The sequence below is a fragment of the Lepidochelys kempii genome, chromosome 13 (genome assembly GCF_965140265.1).
Source record: "Lepidochelys kempii isolate rLepKem1 chromosome 13, rLepKem1.hap2, whole genome shotgun sequence".
NCBI classification, from domain to species: domain Eukaryota; kingdom Metazoa; phylum Chordata; order Testudines; family Cheloniidae; genus Lepidochelys; species Lepidochelys kempii.
Window position 1 is genome coordinate 3,509,946 of NC_133268.1, and position 19,149 is coordinate 3,529,094.

Below are 19,149 nucleotides of genomic sequence, written 5' to 3' on the forward strand. Positions count from 1 at the left end.
CTCCGACTCAGTCCCACGCCCCCCGCCGTCTCAATCCCTGCCTGTCGGGCTTGTGTCGTTCGCAGGCTCCGGTTCCCGGAGGCGGCCTATGCTCCCCGCGCCCCGGGCGCAGGGATGAGGAGTGGGGGCCCCGGGCGGCAGCAGCCAGGGCCCCACGCGGCGGAGCAGCCATGGAAACGGCCGCGGCGGACGGCGGCCGCAGAGGGACACAAAGGCCCGCGGCCGAGCGGAGGCGGCGGCCGGAGCGGGAGCGGGGCCCGGCGCTGAGGGGCCCCATGGAGCCGGCGGCGGGCGGCGGGGCCGGGGCGCCGCGCTACAGCCTGGTAGCGGAGATCGGGCGCGGCTCCTACGGGGTGGTGTACGAGGCCGTGTCGGGCCGCAGCGGCGCCCGCCTGGCCGTCAAGCGGATCCGCTGCGACGCGCCCGAGAACGTGGAGCTGGCGCTGGCCGAGTTCTGGGCCCTGACCAGTCTGCGGCGCCGCCACCCCAACGTGGTGCGCTTCGAGGAGTGCGTGCTGCAGCGCGACGGGCTGGGCCAGCGCATGAGCCACGGCAACAAGCAGAGCCAGCTGTACCTGCGCCTGGTGGAGACCTCCCTGAAAGGTACCGGGACCCCCCCCCGTACACACACCCCCTCAGCGACCCCCCTGTAACCCCCCCCCATAGCCACAGCCCGCTGTACCTGCGCCTGGTGGAGACCTCCCTGAAAGGTACCGGGACCCCCCCCCGTACACACACCCCCTCAGCGACCCCCCTGTAACCCCCCCCATAGCCACAGCCCGCTGTACCTGCGCCTGGGGGAGACCTCCCTGAAAGGTACCGGGACCCCCCCCCGTAAACACCCCCCTCAGCGACCCCCCTGTAACCCCCCCCATAGCCACAGCCCGCTGTACCTGCGCCTGGGGGAGACCTCCCTGAAAGGTACCGGGACCCCCCCCCGCCCTGGGACCCCCCCTCAACGACCCCCCTGTAACCCCCCCCATAGCCACAGCCCGCTGTACCTGCGCCTGGTGGAGACCTCCCTGAAAGGTACCGGGACCCCCCCCCCGTACACACACCCCCTCAGCGACCCCCCTGTAACCCCCCCCATAGCCACAGCCCGCTGTACCTGCGCCTGGGGGAGACCTCCCTGAAAGGTACCGGGACCCCCCCTCAGCGACCCCCCCCGTAACCTCCCCCCATAGCCACAGCCCGCTGTACCTGCGCCTGGGGGAGACCTCCCTGAAAGGTACCGGGACCCCCCCCCGCCCTGGGACCCCCCCTCAACGACCCCCCTGTAACCCCCCCCATAGCCACAGCCCGCTGTACCTGCGCCTGGTGGAGACCTCCCTGAAAGGTACCGGGACCCCCCCCCCGTACACACACCCCCTCAGCGACCCCCCTGTAACCCCCCCCATAGCCACAGCCCGCTGTACCTGCGCCTGGGGGAGACCTCCCTGAAAGGTACCGGGACCCCCCCTCAGCGACCCCCCCCTGTAACCTCCCCCCATAACCACAGCCCGCTGTACCTGCGCCTGGGGGAGACCTCCCTGAAAGGTACCGGGACCCCCCCCCGCCCTGGGACCCCCCCTCAACGACCCCCCTGTAACCTCCCCCCATAGCCACAGCCCGCTGTACCTGCGCCTGGTGGAGACCTCCCTGAAAGGTACCGGGACCCCCCCCCCGTAAACACCCCCCTCAGCGACCCCCCCCTGTAAACCCCCCCCCATAGCCACAGCCCGCTGTACCTGCGCCTGGTGGAGACCTCCCTGAAAGGTACCGGGACCCCCCCCCCGTAAACACCCCCCTCAGCGACCCCCCCCTGTAAACCCCCCCCATAGCCACAGCCCGCTGTACCTGCGCCTGGGGGAGGCCTCCCTGAAAGGTACCGGGACCCCCCTCAGCGACCCCCCTGTAACCCCCCCCATAGCCACAGCCCGCTGTAACTGCGCCTGGGGGAGACCTCCCTGAAAGGTACCGGGACCCCCCCCCCGTACACACCCCCCCTCAGCGACCCCCCTGTAACCCCCCCCATAACCACAGCCCGCTGTACCTGCGCCTGGGGGAGACCTCCCTGAAAGGTACCAGGACCCCCCCCAGTACACACCCCCCCTCAGCGACCCCCCTGTAACCCCCCCCATAACCACAGCCCGCTGTACCTGCGCCTGGGGGAGACCTCCCTGAAAGGTACCGGGACCCCCCCCTTAGCGACCCCCCTGTAAACACCCCCCCCCATAGCCACAGCCAGCTGTACCTGCGCCTGGGGGAGACCTCCCTGAAAGGTACCGGGACCCCCCCCTCAGCGACCCCCCTGTAAACACCCCCCCCCATAGCCACAGCCAGCTGTACCTGCGCCTGGGGGAGACCTCCCTGAAAGGTACCGGGACCCCCCCCTCAGCGACCCCCCTGTAAACACCCCCCCCCATAGCCACAGCCAGCTGTACCTGCGCCTGGGGGAGACCTCCCTGAAAGGTACCGGGACCCCCCCCCGTACACACTCCTCCTCAGCGACCCCCCTGTAAACCCCCCCCATAGCCACAGCCCGCTGTACCTGCGCCTGGTGGAGACCTCCCTGAAAGGTACCGGGACCCCCCCCCGCCCTGGGACCCCCCCTCAATGACCCCCCTGTAACCCCCCCCATAACCACAGCCCGCTGTACCTGCGCCTGGGGGAGACCTCCCTGAAAGGTACCGGGACCCCCCCCTCAGCGACCCCCCTGTAAACCCCGCCCCATAGCCACAGCCCGCTGTACCTGCGCCTGGGGGAGACCTCCCTGAAAGGTACCGGGACCCCCCCCCGTAAACACCCCCGCTCAGCGACCCCCCTGTAAACCCCCCCCCCCCATAGCCACAGCCCGCTGTACCTGCGCCTGGTGGAGACCTCCCTGAAAGGTACCGGGAACCCCCCCCCCCGTACACACTCCTCCTCAGCGACCCCCTGTAACCCCCTCCCATAGCCAGAGCCTGCTGTACCTGCGCCTGGGGGAGACCTCCCTGAAAGGTACCGGGACCCCCCCCCCGTAAACACCCCCGCTCAGCGACCCCCCTGTAAACCACCCCCATAGCCACAGCCTGCTGTACCTGCGCCTGGGGGAGACCTCCCTGAAAGGTACTGGGACCCCCCCCGTACACACTCCTCCTCAGCGACCCCCTGTAAACCCCCCCCATAACCACAGCCCGCTGTACCTGCGTCTGGGGGAGACCTCCCTGAAAGGTACCGGGACCCCCCCCTCAACGACCCCCCTGTAACCCCCTCCCATAGCCACAGCCCACTGTACCTGCGCCTGGGGGAGACCTCCCTGAAAGGTACCGGGACCCCCCCCGCCCTGGGACCCCCCCTCAGCGACCCCCCTGTAAACCCCCCCCCCATAGCCACAGCCCGCTGTACCTGCGCCTGGGGGAGACCTCCCTGAAAGGTACCGGGACCCCCCCCCCGTAAACACCCCCGCTCAGCGACCCCCCTGTAAACCCCCCCCCATAGCCACAGCCCGCTGTACCTGCGCCTGGGGGAGACCTCCCTGAAAGGTACCGGGACCCCGCCCCCGTAAACACCCCCGCTCAGCGACACCCCCCCTGTAAATCCCCCCCCCCCATAACCACAGCCCGCTGTACCTGCACCTGGGGGAGACCTCCCTGAAAGGTACCGGGACCCCCCCCGTACACACTCCTCCTCAGCGACCCCCCTGTAAACTCCCCCCCCCCCCCCCCCCCATAGCCACAGCCCGCTGTACCTGCGCCTGGTGGAGACCTCCCTGAAAGGTACCGGGACCTCCCCTCAACGACCCCACTGTAACCCCCTCCTATAGCCACAGCCTGCTCTACCTGTGCCTGGCAGAGACCTCCCTGAAAGGTACCAGCCCCCACCCCCCACCCCCAGCCCTGGGACTCCCAAACCCCCTTCAGCGACACACACACCCTGTGCAACACCTGCTCAGCGATCGCCACAACCAACTCTGCCTACGCCTGGGGGAGACCTCCCCGAAAGATACCTGGCTCCCCAGAGACCCCTCAGCCCTGGGACTGCGACCCCTCTGTACAGTATCCCTCTCAGCAACAGCCACTGCCTGCTGTACCTATGCCTGGTGGAGATCTCCCTAAAAGATACCAGGGCCCCCACACCAACCCCACACGGTGACCTTATAGTCCTGAAACTTTGTATGCCCCCACAGCCCTATCAGATCTCCATACACCCCCACAGCAACATCTGCATCTCCTAAAGCCCTGGGAGCTCATATACACCCCACACAGTGACCCCGAATCACCCCCTTTGCAACAAGCAGAGCTAGCTCTACTTGAGCCTGGTGGAGACCTCCCTGAAAGTTACTGGGACCCACCCACAGGACCTGTACACAATCCTGGAACCCTTGTACACCCCTTCCCCTCCCCCCAGCCCTCCCCCCCCCGAACCCTTCATAATACCACCCATACAGCATCAAGCTATCTCCCCAGCCCCCCACCCCCGGCCTGCTACCTTGAATATATCCTCAGGGGGATCCTCCATAAACCCCTCACACAGCAGAAAGCAGAGACCACTTTACCTGTATCTGGTATAAGATCCCCCTACCCCTGCCACACAACTCCTCCCCCAGCCCCTTTCCCCATACAACTTCAACCAGGGGCCTTCCATAACCCCTGTATTTCCACTCAACTGTAAGGAAGACCTGTTCTACTTGTGGGACCCAGAGGTGTGGCACTATATACCCCCACCCCCAAGGAAGGAGGGAGGCTCCCATAGCTCTCTCAGGGATTCCTCCTCATAAACCCAGCAACAGGCAGAGTCAACTATGCATGTTCCTCAGGAAGAACTTTCTGAAAGATAATTAGAACCCTAGGCATGGGTACCACCCTTGAGGGCCCTGCTCCTCCTCCAGTGAGACCCACCTCATTTATAATAAGCAGGGCCAACCTTATCTGAGTCTGGAGACCTGGCAGAAAGGTAGTGGGGGCGCCCCTCGGGCCCCTCGTTGTACAGTCCCTGTAGTGGAGTCCTTCCCTGGAAACTGAGGAAAGAGGTTCCCCTGGGCAATATTCTCCCCTGAAAGATTCCTGTATGTTCTCCTCTACCCTAGAAACTGCCTCAGGCAGAAGCCATCCCCTCTCCCTCAGACCTTCCCTCATGGCAACAAGTGGAGCCAATTGTATATGAAAGTAAAAGATTCTGCTGAAGGAAGCTGTAAATTGGGGAGACCACCCTGGGACCCCCATCCCCTTCCTACCCTGAGGGGGAGACGTGCACTGCATTGCAACAATCAAAGCCAGCATGAACCTGCATTTGGTGAATTTCTCCCTCAAAGCTACTGCACCCCCTCATCGTCCTCATACCTATCCTGTCATCACAGACCTGTGAGTTCTGCTATTTGCTAGGTGAAGACCCCTGTAGGCTCCAAAACGCATTGGTTCACCCCCAAAAAACTTCAATAGCTTGCAGCTCAGTTACCTCCAAAGCTATTGTAACTTCTACAATGATATTGTACTGACAGGTGCTTTGAAGTAGGTAAACAGGTGGGGGGAGACCTCACCAAAAGCTACTGTATCTCAGTTTCCCCTTCCCCAGTCACCCAAGCTTGATTGTGCCCCTCTTGTTCCCCGCCACCAACAGTGTTCTGGCCTCTGAGCCCAGCACTTAGAATCCCTGCTGTGCCATTCTGCATGACCTCAGCTGGGCTATTTACAGGCATGCACAGATGTTGTGCCAACGTGCGGAGGTTCAGGATGTGGGGATTAACTCGTGCGTCTCATTTTGGATGAGTCTCAAGTAACAGACCACTAGACTGTAGGGTTCAAATTCTTTAGCAGAGTGAATGTCATTTATGATCTGAAATTCATTATTCGGCATCTCCGGTTAAAGCAAAATACAGCTGAAGCTGAGCACCGGGCTTGGAGTTCCATTAGTCTCAATTGAAGGACCATTGAGAGGGAAGTACGCATGTCGGCAATGTGCAAAGCCACAGCCTTCATACATACACATGTTCAGGGCTCATGTTTGACCACGTGCCCTGTCGGCTGTTCTAGCCAATGGTGTCAATGTACATAACTCTCTTATTAGAGAGTGACTGAACCTAGATAGGGCAGTGCTCGCTAGCATGTCGGCTAAGATGCTACAAACTGGCTGCGCAGCTGCCTGGCCTCCGTGCTGTAGTTCTCTAGACACTTCTATGGTGTCCATGATATACAGCCTGCACCCTAGTTACAACACAGCAGTGCAAATACCACCAGCTCACACAGTGTCTGTGGCCATCTCTCTTCAGTGCAGTGTGCTGGCCATATCTTCTGTTTGCCATGTGACTCTTAACAGCTGGTATCGTGAGCTAATGAGTGTCTTTTAAGATTACATCTAATTGCAACAATGGAGAAAGGGACACCAGTTCGATTAGCTGTTAAATTTGCTCAGTGATTTGACTGAATGAAGTCACTTTGAAATGTTGAGGTTCCAAAAGGTGTTTCAGGGAAATGTCACTGCGGTAATGGAGGGGTTAGTGTACCTTATCCATCCTACACCACCTAGAATGGAGTGCAATGTCACTGAATTCAGTGGGACTTTGTCAACACTCTTACATCAGAACTTGTCTATCAATTGTCTTTTCTCTTAGTCTCCCTCTGCTGCCTGCTCTGTGTGTAAAAACCTAGAGACAGAAGAAGACTGTTCCCAGTAATTTTCTCTATGCAAAGTTCAAAACCTGCTGAGGAAAACTAACTAGAACTCAGTCCTTCCATGCACCCTTCAGAGACAAAAATCAGGGAAGGACCCCAACAATTGAGGGGGGGAGAGGGGAGTGGCCAACAAATCACCCAAAAAAAGCCATAGAGTGCAAATAAAGGGGAGGATCAAGGCTAGAGGAGGAAGAAGGCAAATGCAGGAATAGAAGGGAGACTAGTGTCCCATGTTGCTTTTCCCACTACACCTACTGCAAGGTGCCTGCTCTTTCTGCTGTTTGTGTGTAGCATTCCCGCATAAGTCAGAGTAGGAGGCTAGATCATTAGCAGAATTTAAAATGCCAAATTCCTACCCAAAAGCCATGTTCTATCCTGTGTGTATAGGATTCCTATTAATAGTCTCGGTGTAGTTTATGGTCCCAATTGTGTAGCTCTGCCACACAAACCCTAACCTGGTCCTCACCACATGAGGGCTAATACCCCACCCCACCCCCCATGTAACAATCAGCACCCTCTTCAAAACTCAGCTACCTGCAGTCTTCAGACTCACTGTCACAGTGGTGTGAATGTGCACGTGCAACCTGAGTGTAACATTAGTTGTACCTTTGTGTCTATGGGGCCAGATTCTCTGTTTTGGTTCCAGCTGACTTGCACTGACTCAATAGCACAAAACTGCTTGAAAGCAGCCCTGAAGGATCAGTAGAGGATTGGCCCTGATGTAGGAGAGGTAGTTCCCATTGCCAGTTCTATGCCACTCACTCCCTGGTGTGTGGGTAAGGGGACATGCCAGAGGGGAGGGCTGAGGAGAGCCTATGGGATCACTGCAACCAGCATAATCCAAAGCATCCTAAGGACTCTCCTAAATTACGCTGAAGGCCATTTTGGTCCCCATCTGGCCCAGGATCAGGGGAGCAGAAAGGTGGCTTGGAGCAGCCTTTTCCCAGCTCTCATCATGCCTATTGTCTAAACTTTTCATTATTCTTGGTCACTTAATTTCACTTTCGGAAATTCCATTTTAGCTACTACTTTGTCAGATCTTTAACTGGAGGCTCTTTATTTCGACGACAGAAAGGTGATTTAACAAATTTAAAATAATTTTCTGGGTTATAGAAAAAGTGAATAAATATTGCTCCTGGAATAGACCTGGTAGGTCAGTGTCCCACTCCCAGTTACTAGCACTGTACTTGGCCTACTACTGTGGATGCAGCTATCTGGACACGAGAGGGCTTGGCTTGTGGAAGTCCAGTGGCCGAGGATGTGCTTCAAAACTCAACAATCCTCTCTTTGCTCTTAAAAACTGAAGGCTTTTTCTTCATTGCTAAGCCAATATTTCAGCTTGTTGGAAACTGACTGGCTCTGTTACTGAGCTTGGCCGCCACTACACAGGTCACACTTGTAGAAAGGTGCCCATCAACACCACTAGAATCTGAATGCTTTTGCATTCCCACATGTGCCCTATACCTTGGTACTGGCTGCACTCCTACTTTTGTATGATATGCACACGAGGGGTGTGCCATTACTGTTATAAGCAGAGTCCATACATCCTCAGGCATAGAATACACAACACAAAGAACAGCTGTTCAGAGTTATTACCCAAACAGTAAAAAGAAAATTATGCTCAAATAAATTGGTTAGTCTCTAAGGTGCCACAAGTCCTCCTTTTTTTTTTTTTTTTGCAAATACAGACTAACACGGCTGCTACTCTGAAACCTACCAAAATAGAGTAATTCCTTGCCAGGAATAGCCATCCAACCCAAAATCTTCCTGCAGGGGGCTGGAGCAGCACTGACTGAAGGGTATACACAAACTCTTGTGTCTTAATGAGGTGTTGTGTGTTTTTTTTAATTAAGTTGAGTTAAAGTTATAAATTATAAGTACTCGTAACTGTTTTGACTGACTGCAAACGTTTTTGTTCCCAAGACCAGTAGCTCTGTCTTTGGTTTTCCATTCTGTCATGTCCTTTTCCCACTCTCCCACCAAGGGCGGCTCAGACAGTGGCTGCTGTTTTCCTGTTCTGAGTTTTCATCTCCAGAAACAAATAACCCTTCCTTCCCCAAAATAGACTGTTTGTCACCGAGACTCTAACTTGGAGGGATTCCCTCTTTACAGTACTCTTATTCGGGAGCCTTGGTTTGGCCTGCCCAGCAAATGCCACCAGCACACCACCTCCTGATGGCTTGTTTAAAGCAGGGGTTCTCAACCTTTCTCTTTCTAAGCCTCCCCACCCACGCCACCCCCATGCTATAAAAACTCCACAGCCTGCCTGTGCCATAACTGTTTGTCTGCATATAAAAGCCAGGGCCAGCATTGGGGGGTAGGGAGGAGGAGGCAGGGCAATTGCCCAGGGCCCCATACCACAGGTGGTCCCACAAAACTAAATTACTCAGGCTTCAGCCCCAGGTGATAGGGCTTCAGCTTTCTGCCCTGTGCTCCAGTGAGTCTGTTGGTGGCCCTGTTTGGTGGACCCCCTGAAACCTGCTTGCAGCCCCCAAGGGGGCCTTGGGCCCCTTGTTGAGAACTGCTGGTTTAAAGGGTCTCCCTCCCACTCCTCCCTCTGATCTAACTTTCATCATTCACGTAGGACAGGGAGGTACAGCCGGATCCTTCTTTTCTAATTTCCATGGCAGTAGTCATGGTTACAGACTGTTTATGCAAATAACCAGTATTTCTCTCCACCTACCCATACCAATCACTGACCATTACAGAGACTGACATTAAAGAGCTGATGACTTGGCCTGTTTGGTGTTCTTTGGCTTTATCAGCCATTGGAAATCCTGGTTTCTTTCCCATGCGGTCTCTAGAGTCTGTGCTAAAACGTTTATTTGCTGGAGGGTGGAGTCATTTAACACATTTTAACTCTTCAGCTCTGCCCATATGTTTTGATAGAAAAAGTAGAGGAAATTGAGTTGAGTACTCTGGGTTTATGATGAAATTTAATTCTCAACATCTTATGAGGAAATACTCCAGTTGCACTAACAGGTTCTGCCTGTATAACCAAGGTCAACTTCCATCTTCTCTCCTGCATCATGTTAGTTCGCTACATTCAGGAAGTGCTGTTTGCTAGGAGGTGAACAGTTCAAGATTCCTCCCCTCCCTGCTGGGAATATGGCTGTAGGCACAGATATCATCCCAAATAAGCTCCAGTGGTAATCAGTAGTCTTTGTACTCGTATAACTATATCTACACAAGGGCTTTTACCAATATACACCTATATTAGCAAAAAATCATACCCCTTACCAATAGAAACAATGAGGAGTCCAGTGGCACCTTAAAGACTTAACAGATTTATTTGGGCATAAGCTTTCATGGGTAAAAAAGGGATCTGAAGAATTGGGTTTTTACCCACAAAAGCCTGTGCCCAAATAAATCTGTTAGTCTTTAAGGTGCCAACAGACTCCTTTTTGTTTTTGTGGATACAGACTAATGCAGCTACCCCTCTGATACTTACCAATGGAATTATGCCAGTAAAACTTAGAGTAGGCCAGCCCTTAGTGGCTCCCGTCACCACAGCGGAGGAAACACTATAGGAGAGCAAGCTCGATTCTCTTCTGATTCCTACATCATTAGCAAGGCTGAGAATTCTAACTGCAGAATCTCACTGGTGGTAAATGCAGAAACTGAAAAACATAGCTTGGTTTTCAGATTCCAGGTGGAGTGTGCAGGATTGATAGTAAAACTGTTCACTTGCAATCTGAGCTCTGTAGAAACTAAAGAGGGTGGGTTCATGTTTACCTCCTCTCAGTGCCATTTGTAGAACAACTTTTAAGCAAACCGTCCTTTAAGCTGGTGTCTAGGGTATGGTTGTGACTGTGATAGGAAGTGAAAAATATTCTATAGCCCCCTCATTCCACAGGGCCCCAAAGCAGTTAAACTGTAGAGATGAGGGTGTCAGTCAGCCAGTCTGCAGCCTTCTGCATAACTTACAAATGACACACTTAGCAGCAGTGATCACCAGCATGTTCTCGTGAGGGCAGCTCTGGCTAGACTCCTCAGGACTTTCCGCTGCATTTAAAACAGAACTGTCTTACCATGGCTAACCTCTTGCTGTGTCTGCCATTACCATGCCTCTGTCTTTCTTTCTTTTTTGTAAGGTGAGAGGATCTTGGGCTATGCCGAGGAGCCCTGTTATCTCTGGTTCGTCATGGAGTTCTGCGAAGGGGGAGATCTGAATCAGTACGTGCTCTCGCGGCGACCAGACCCGGCCACTAACAAGAGTTTCATGCTACAGCTAACCAGCGCAATTGCCTTCCTGCACAAGAACCATATTGTGCACAGGGACCTGAAGCCAGACAACATCTTGATCACCGAGAAGTCTGGCACCCCGGTTCTCAAGGTGGCAGACTTCGGACTCAGCAAGGTCTGTGCTGGGCTGACGGCTCGGGGCAAGGAAGGTGGGAATGATAACAAAAATGTGAATGTGAACAAGTACTGGCTGTCTTCAGCCTGCGGCTCTGACTTCTACATGGCCCCTGAGGTCTGGGAGGGACACTACACTGCCAAGGCAGACATCTTTGCCCTGGGCATCATCATCTGGGCCATGATTGAGAGGATAACTTTCATCGACGCAGAGACCAAGAAGGAGCTACTGGGGACCTACATCAAGCAGGGCACAGAGATTGTGCCCGTTGGGGAAGCACTGCTAGAAAACCCAAAGATGGAGTTGCATATCCCCCAGAAACGCAGGACTTCCATGTCTGAGGGGATCAAGCAACTCTTGAAAGACATGTTAGCTGCTAACCCACAGGATCGACCTGATGCCTTTGAGCTTGAAACCAGAATGGACCAGGTTACATGTGCTGCTTAAATTCAGGGCAAAGCATTAGTGCATTTTGCAATTGGGTAAGTGTTCTGCAGTTTTTCTGCAACTCTTTTCTTCACCTATTGCACCATCCCACTTATTGGCTGTACTGTGTAATGGCACAGTGGAGCCTTTTATATTCTTAGCTATTTATCCACTGACTCATGTAAGGACTACTTCCTGAGGCTTTCATCCACCTTTATTTAAATAAAATCATAAAAGAAGATGGAAAACAGAACTAGCAGCATCCCTGTCTAATATTCTCCAAACCCTATATTGGAAACAGTATCTAACACAAGAGGACCCCTACCTCACTCACTCACTGACCGAGCTGGCTAGTGTATTCTATAGTTAAGGTTACTAGAACCACTGTGATGAGAAACAAACCAAAATCTATGAGATCTTACTTTTGTGTGCTCGTCCCCACACCATCAGTCACCTGAGCAGAGTAAGGTCTCTAGGCAACTCATCCCTGCCTGGAGACCTTACTCTGCTCAGGTGAGTGATGTTGTGAGGCAAGGGACCACTCAAACAATTAGGACAAAAACTTTCCTGCTGGCTCATTCTCTGCGCACTAACCAACTAGAGGGAGGGATCCTGCAGAGAAAGAATAGTATGCTAACGTGATCCTTGTATCATGTGTACACATGAGGGGGCAGAAGGCTTCATTGGCTGCCTTGTCGATAACTAGAGTGCGTCCCTTTGCAGCCTTACTGTTCTCTTAATTGTGGGTTTTGCATGTAATATAGCAATTTTCTTCTGTTTGTACACAAATGAAGCTCATCACTATGCTCAGAGGCCTTCCCATGATAAGGTGCCATATTCCACTCACTAGCTATCTTTTGGATGCAATACAGTTTTGCTCAGCTACTTCATCCTTTCCATATCAAAGGACCTCCTCTACTTAATGGTTTGAATCAGGCTGAGCCTAGTTTAGGCAATCCTGAAGCTGGAACATTGGACATCCGATCTCCTGGGCTCTGCATACCCCTTCCCACCCCAATATAATGTACTGGACTGATAACACCCTTATTGAATTTGAAGAGCTAAAACAGCTGTGCACACTGCTTAGGCATATACTGGGTAAAGTGGCAGGTGAGTTTTCAGCATGCACAATCCTGCTTCATCTAGAAGGAATGTAATTGGTCGTGTTTCAGTTTTACTTCCCAGTACTAAATAAGGGAATTCCTTATAGCATGAAATATACTCGTGCAATGCCAGACACATGTTCCTGTATTTGGCACAGTTGGGCGATATAAGCCTTCACAGGCAGAACGTTTACAGAATTGTTGTATTTTAACAGATTGCTCCCAGCTCATTTAAATGGAACCTCTTTCCTTCTAAGCTCAGTTACCTAAACCACACCTAGGAACTCCAAAATTCAAGGAGGAAGCAAAGCTCTCATAGTTTGCCCTTGCCACTGCTGTATTCAGAACCTAAAGGACTCCAGTAGCCAAAAGCCTTGTCTGTCAGAGCTGTAGAACTAGGGAATGGGGTTACATTGAGGTGGTGTCCTCAGTACCTGGGAAGTATTTATTTGTGGCAAAGCCACTTAGAAACAAAAGTTACTAGGGACTCCCCAAGCCAAAGAACTGGGATGAAACTGGAAAATTGCAGATCTGGGAGATGAAAGTAAAACTGGCCTTTGGAGAATCTTGGTCTTTCAAAAGCTCCTGCAGTGTTCTCTGTATAATGCTGATCAGGAATGTGATCTGTGACACTTCATTAGTGGAAAAATGACTAAACTGGAACTTAGCCACCTGTTCTGCTTGCTGTGGTCAGGAGACTGAGGAGCTCATACTCAAATTAAATATTAAAGGAAATTACAAATTGGAGCTGCCTTGGCACGTCACTATTTTCCTCCTTCACGGTGAAGTTGTGCAACATATGTTAAGATCAACCCGTAGACTAGAGACATGCCTCTGCAGTAATATGCATGTACAACAGGATGAGTTAAGGGCACTTTGGCAGCCCTGGCTCCTAATTTCCTCGCTGCTGTTGATTTGCCTTGACCATGAAGTGAGCATTTGCCTTGACCTGAAGATTATGTAATAAAGATGTGCTCTCCCTCCCCTTTCTCTAGACACCAGTTTGGAATGTGCCCAGACAAGTACGTTATTTGGGGCATTTCTTACCAGTGTCAATCAGCAGCTGGTTTTCTCAGCTGAAGAGCTGCTGTGATTGAATTAAGATTTTTATTTTTTTGGTAAGAATCTGACTTAACCCAGGAAAGCAAAGACACCCTTAGTTGAGACTTTGTTCTAGATACTCTCCCTCTAATGCCATGTATGTGATAAAAGGTACATCACAGTGAGTGACTGAATGGTGGGGCTGCATTAGTGCACAGGATGGTGGATCATTGGCTGTGTATAATGCAGGTTCCTGATGAGGTTGAGGTAGGGAGTTAAGAATGAATGAGCAGAATTGTGAACCCTTGAAATGGACTTTAGTGATAACTGATCCTTACCTGTTCTGACTAGATGCTACTAGAATAGCATACTTCACCTTTTGGTTTTAAGGGAAGAGGTGGATGTTTTCCTCCTGTGGGGGTTGGGGATACGCTATTTTTAAAGCGCCTGGCATCATGCATCTCCCGCGTGGTCCATGTTTTGCCTCTGCTGTTGCCATCTGTGATCACTCATGCTCTACTAACATGATGCTGCTGAGTTACGTAACAAGCCAGTGCCCTCTGGGGAAAATCCATTCTGCACATATCTGCAGAATAGTAAATGCAGGAATAATAAACAGAGAGGACAGTCCTACCCTGCAGCGGTTTACTTAAAACTCTAGCTGCCTGTTCAGATTCTCCCCTTCCCTATCCATGGATGGAGCCAGCAATTAGTCTTCACCAAATGTTTCCTTTAGTGACCCAGCCACAGTGGAAGTGGTTACCACTCATATAACTAAACTGAATGTGCCATCGTGGCTATGCTTTGCTTGTCCCCAGTAGCTGAGCTGAGTGCCGGCCATATGTTCATTGTAGACTTGGCGATTCTTTTGCATGATGGGGAAGTATTTCTCTGGTTCCTTCACTGTGCAGCAGTGCTCTTACATGCATGGCTTTTTAAACAGCATTCACACCTTCAAATCCACAATAGGTCCCTTACGCTAAAGCTCAGCAACAATGAAACATTCCCAACTCTTAAGTCTGAAACTGCCTGAGAAGCTTTAAATGAACTTAAATCAGTGCCTGAGGTCAGCATTAATGCCCCAGCAGTTGAGCATTTAACCACAAATCACTTCCCACAGCAAGTGTAACTTTGACCCTTATGAACCTTGTATCTTGAATTGCTGTATGTGCCATTCAGAACAGGCCTCTCATTTCTGTTTGAAGAGTTAAATGGCAAGAGACTTCAGACTGTAATTTAACTAAAGTTCATGTCCTAGCTTAGACACCACGCAATGCTGCCAGCCAGAGCTTGCCCATACTGGCCCCTTCTGGCTTCTCAAGGTCCAAGGGGGCTCATGTCTCTACACTTATGCTACAGATATTGCAGATCTGCCACTCAGCAGATTTTATATTTAACCAATATTTAGGGTTTTGTGGGGGAAAGTGTTCCTGCTGTTCTGCTGCTGAAGCCAGCTGGAACCCGTGAAGGTGACCTTCCTACTGGTTTTACCAGCCTGGCTGAGTACCCCAGAGCTGTCTGTCCCACATGACAGGTTTCAGAGTAACAGCCGTGTTAGTCTGTATTCGCAAAAAGAAAAGGAGTACTTGTGGCACCTTAGAGACTAACCAATTTATTTGAGCATGAGCTTTCGTGAGCTACAGCTCACTTCATCGGATGCATACCGTGGAAACTGCAGCAGACTTTATATACACACAGAGAATATGAAACAATACCTTTTCCCACCCCACTGTCCTGCTGGTAATAGCTTATCTAAAGTGATCATCAGGTTGGGCCATTTCCAGCACAAATCCAGGTTTTCTCACCCTCCACCCCCCCCCCCCCCAAACTCACTCTCCTGCTGGTAATAGCCCATCCAAAAAGTGACAACTCTCTACACAATGTGCATGATAATCAAGTTGGGCCATTTCCTGCACAAATCCAGGTTCTCTCACCCCCTCCCAAAAACCACACACACACAAACTCACTATCCTGCTAGTAATAGCTCATCCAAAGTGACCATTCTCCCTACAATGTGCATGATAATTAAGGTGGGCCATTTCCAGCACAAATCCAGGTTTTCTCACATCCCCCCCATACACACACAAACTCACTCTCCTGCTGGTATCAGAGTAACAGCCGTATTAGTCTGTATTCGCAAAAAGAAAAGGAGTACTTGTGGCACCTTAGAGACGAACCAATTTATTAGAGCATAAGCTTTCGTGAGCTACAGCTCACTTCCTCAGATGCATATCATGGAAACTGCAGCAGGCTTTATATATACACAGAGAATATGAAACAATACCTACTCCCACCCCACTGTCCTGCTGGTAATAGCTTATCTAAAGTGATCAGTGATCATCATTATGCAAGGTAGCCTGTTTCCTCTTGTTTTTTCCTACCCCCCCCCCCCCAGATGTTCTGGTTTAACTTGGATTTAAACTTGAAGAGTGGTCAGTTTGGATGAGCTATTACCAGCAGGAGAGTGAGTTTGTGTGTGTATGGGGGTGGGGGGGATGTGAGAAAACCTGGATTTGTGCAGGAAATAGCCCAACTTGATTGTCATGCACATTGTGTAAAGAGTTGTCACTTTGGATGGGCTATCACCAGCAGGAGAGTGAATTTGTGTGGGGGGTGGAGGGTGAGAAAACCTGGATTTGTGCTGGAAATGGCCCACCTGATGATCACTTTAGATAAGCTATTACCAGCAGGACAGTGGGGTGGGAGGAGGTATTGTTTCATATTCTCTGTGTATATATATAAAGCCTGCTGCAGTTTCCATGATATGCATCTGAGGAAGTGAGCTGTAGCTCACGAAAGCTTATGCTCTAATAAATTGGTTAGTCTCTAAGGTGCCACAAGTACTCCTTTTCTCCTGCTGGTAATAGCTTATCCAAACTGACCACTCTCCAAGTTTAAATTCAAGTTAAACCAGAACATCTGGGGGGGGGGGGGGGGGTAGGAAAAAACAAGAGGAAATAGGCTACCTTGCATAATGACTTAGCCACTCCCAGTCTCTATTTAAGCCTAAATTAATAGTATCCAATTTGCAAATGAATTCCAATTCAGCAGTTTCTCGCTGGAGTCTGGATTTGAAGTTTTTTTGTTTTACTCACTGTCCTAGCTGTTGCTCCTTACTCCGTGCACACGGACTTTCTGTGTAAGAGTAAAAAGAAAAGGAGGACTTGTGGCACCTTAGAGACTAACACATTTATTTGAGCATAAGCTTTTGTGAGCTACAGCTCACTTCATTGGATGCATTCAGTGGAAAATACAGTGAGGAGATTTATATACATAGAGAACATGAAACAATGGGTGTTACCATACACACTGTAAAGAGAGTGATCACTTAAGGTAAGGCTATTACCAGCGGGGGGGGGGGGGGGGGGGGGTTGAGGGATAACCTTTTGTAGTGATAATCAAGGTGGGCCATTTCCAGAAGTTGACAAGAACATCTGAGGAACAGTGGGGGGTGGAGCGGGGGAATAAACATGGGGAAATAGTTTTACTTTGTGTAATAACCCATCCACTCCCAGTCTCTATTCAAGTCTAAGTTAATTGTATCCAGTTTGCAAATGAATTCCAATTCAGCAGTCTCTTGTTGGAGTCTGTTTTTGAAGTTTTTTTGTTGAAGAATTGCAACTTTTAGGTCTGTAATTGAGTGACCAGAGAGATTGAAGTCTTCTCCAACTGGTTTTTGAATGTTTTGAATGTTCCAACTGCTGGAAATAGCCCACCTTGATTATCACTACAAAAGGTTTCTCGCCCCCCACTCTCCTGCTGGTAATAGCTCACCTTAAGTGATCACTCTCTTTACAGCGTGTATGGTAACACCCGTTGTTTCATGTTCTCTATGTATATAAATCTCCCCACTGTATTTTCAACTGAATGCATCCGATTAAGTGAGCTGTAGCTTGCGAAAGCTTATGCGCAAATAAATTGGTTAGTCTCTAAGGTGCCACAAGTCCTCCTTTTCTTTTTGCGAATACAGACTAACACGGCTGCTACTCTGAAACCTGTCTGTAAGAGTAGAAGGCATTTCCTGCAATGTTTGTGTGCATATTTCACTGAAATAAACAGAATTTTTTTTCTCCTCCTCATTTGAGTAGACATAAGGGGTAAGGCTTTCACAGGACCCCAGCTTCTGGAGGGTGCTGTCACTGTTCCTAAGGTCTTATACACAATCTATACAATCTTTCCCTTTCTAGGTATGTGATACAGAAGTTATTCTAGTACAACCAGAAACTGAGCTGTTTGATCCGGGTGGGTGACCTCAGGTTAATCCCTTGATTCCTGTAGGTGTTTAGCATGGTTACTGCACTTGCATTACACATTAGCAGGTACTTAACCTCTCCATGCCTCAAGGGGGAGGCTGACTGTAAGCATGAAAGTAGTTGGATAATATCACTTGTAAGTAACTGTCAGCATTAATGTGCATTCCATCTTGTGGGTCTGATTCTGCCATGTTACTTGGTGCAGAGCAACACTAAAGGGGCAGAAGCAGGCCAGGCAGTTTCTTTGTGGCTAGAGACACATAGGATTTCCTTCCTTGTTCACTCTGCAGTTATCATCCTGTTCTGTATTTCGGTGAAAGCATGTACTGCTTGATCACAGACAGTGGCATCAGTTCCCCCTTTTCCCAGCTGTGCACTGCATTCTAGTGTTGTGGCCACTGTGGAATATGTACGCAGCGGACTTCCCTCTCCCTGTGTTAACTGTGGCAGCAAACCATCCCTTATGGTTACAGGTTAGGCAAGTTACTTATATTTGGACATCAATATAGTATTGGATGTAGTTAAATATCTATACAGCCAGGAACCTAGGGCACTCTGGCAGGGATGAGTTGCCTAGAGACATTACTCTGATCAGGTGAGTGATGGTGTGGGGACGAGCACACACAAGAAAGATCTCATAGATTTTGGTTTGTGTCTCATCACAGTGGTTCTAGTAACCTTAACTATAGAAATAAGCAGATACTAAGAGGAGTAAAGGCAAGATCTTTCCTGTGCTGTTCTGATAGTTGAGGCTTTGGTCCCCCTAGAGTGATCTTGCATAACTTACCTTTCAAAAGCTATAAACATCCTGATTAATGCTCTCCCGAAACTGCTTCAAGAGCTGTTCTTCTTTGAGAATGGAAAGTGTTATTTTAAAACAGTTGAAGTGTGATCGGAGGGCTGTACAGAGCTGTTAGCACTGGGTATTCCTCAACTACCACATGCCCAGAAAGTTTAAGGTTGCCAGGTGGTGCCTTGAGCCCTTCCAGAAGGGGGTAGTGGCAAAACTTAAACCTCTGAAAACAGGAAATATAGAGCTAAAAAAAACACCTATACAATCTTAACCTTGTCCTCTTTGAGTGCTGACGTAATATTCCCGTAACACACATGCTGATGCCCTGCCCCTGCAGCTAGGGTAGAACACTCAGGGAATAGGCCACGTGAGTAGTATAGGACTAAGTCCAACACCTTCCCTTTGCTACAGCAAAACTTGTTTAGCTGACATGTACTAAACAAGAGCTGCCTACACCCCACTCACCGTGCCTGCACCACAGAAACCACCACATTTTACAAGCCCTTCGCCCTCATGGACCGCAATCCATCCAACATTATGCTTT

General features: G+C 50.7%; 2 protein-coding genes across 2 annotated transcripts in view; one reads left to right on the top strand and one right to left on the bottom strand.

Annotated features, from left to right (window-relative positions):
• The window catches only part of PDYN (prodynorphin), an 87,413-nt gene that overhangs the window by 33,996 nt on the left and 34,268 nt on the right, over positions 1–19,149 (bottom strand). The gene's annotated exons all lie outside the window — the stretch shown is intronic.
• The window catches only part of STK35 (serine/threonine kinase 35), a 34,847-nt gene continuing 15,716 nt past the window's right edge, over positions 19–19,149 (top strand). Inside the window, exons 1-2 of the mRNA XM_073308864.1 lie at positions 19–603; positions 10,724–11,471. Of these exons, the coding sequence (XP_073164965.1) occupies positions 171–603; positions 10,724–11,436 (1,146 nt within the window). The 5' untranslated portion in view covers positions 19–170 and the 3' untranslated portion in view covers positions 11,437–11,471. The remainder of the gene's footprint in view (positions 604–10,723; positions 11,472–19,149) is intronic.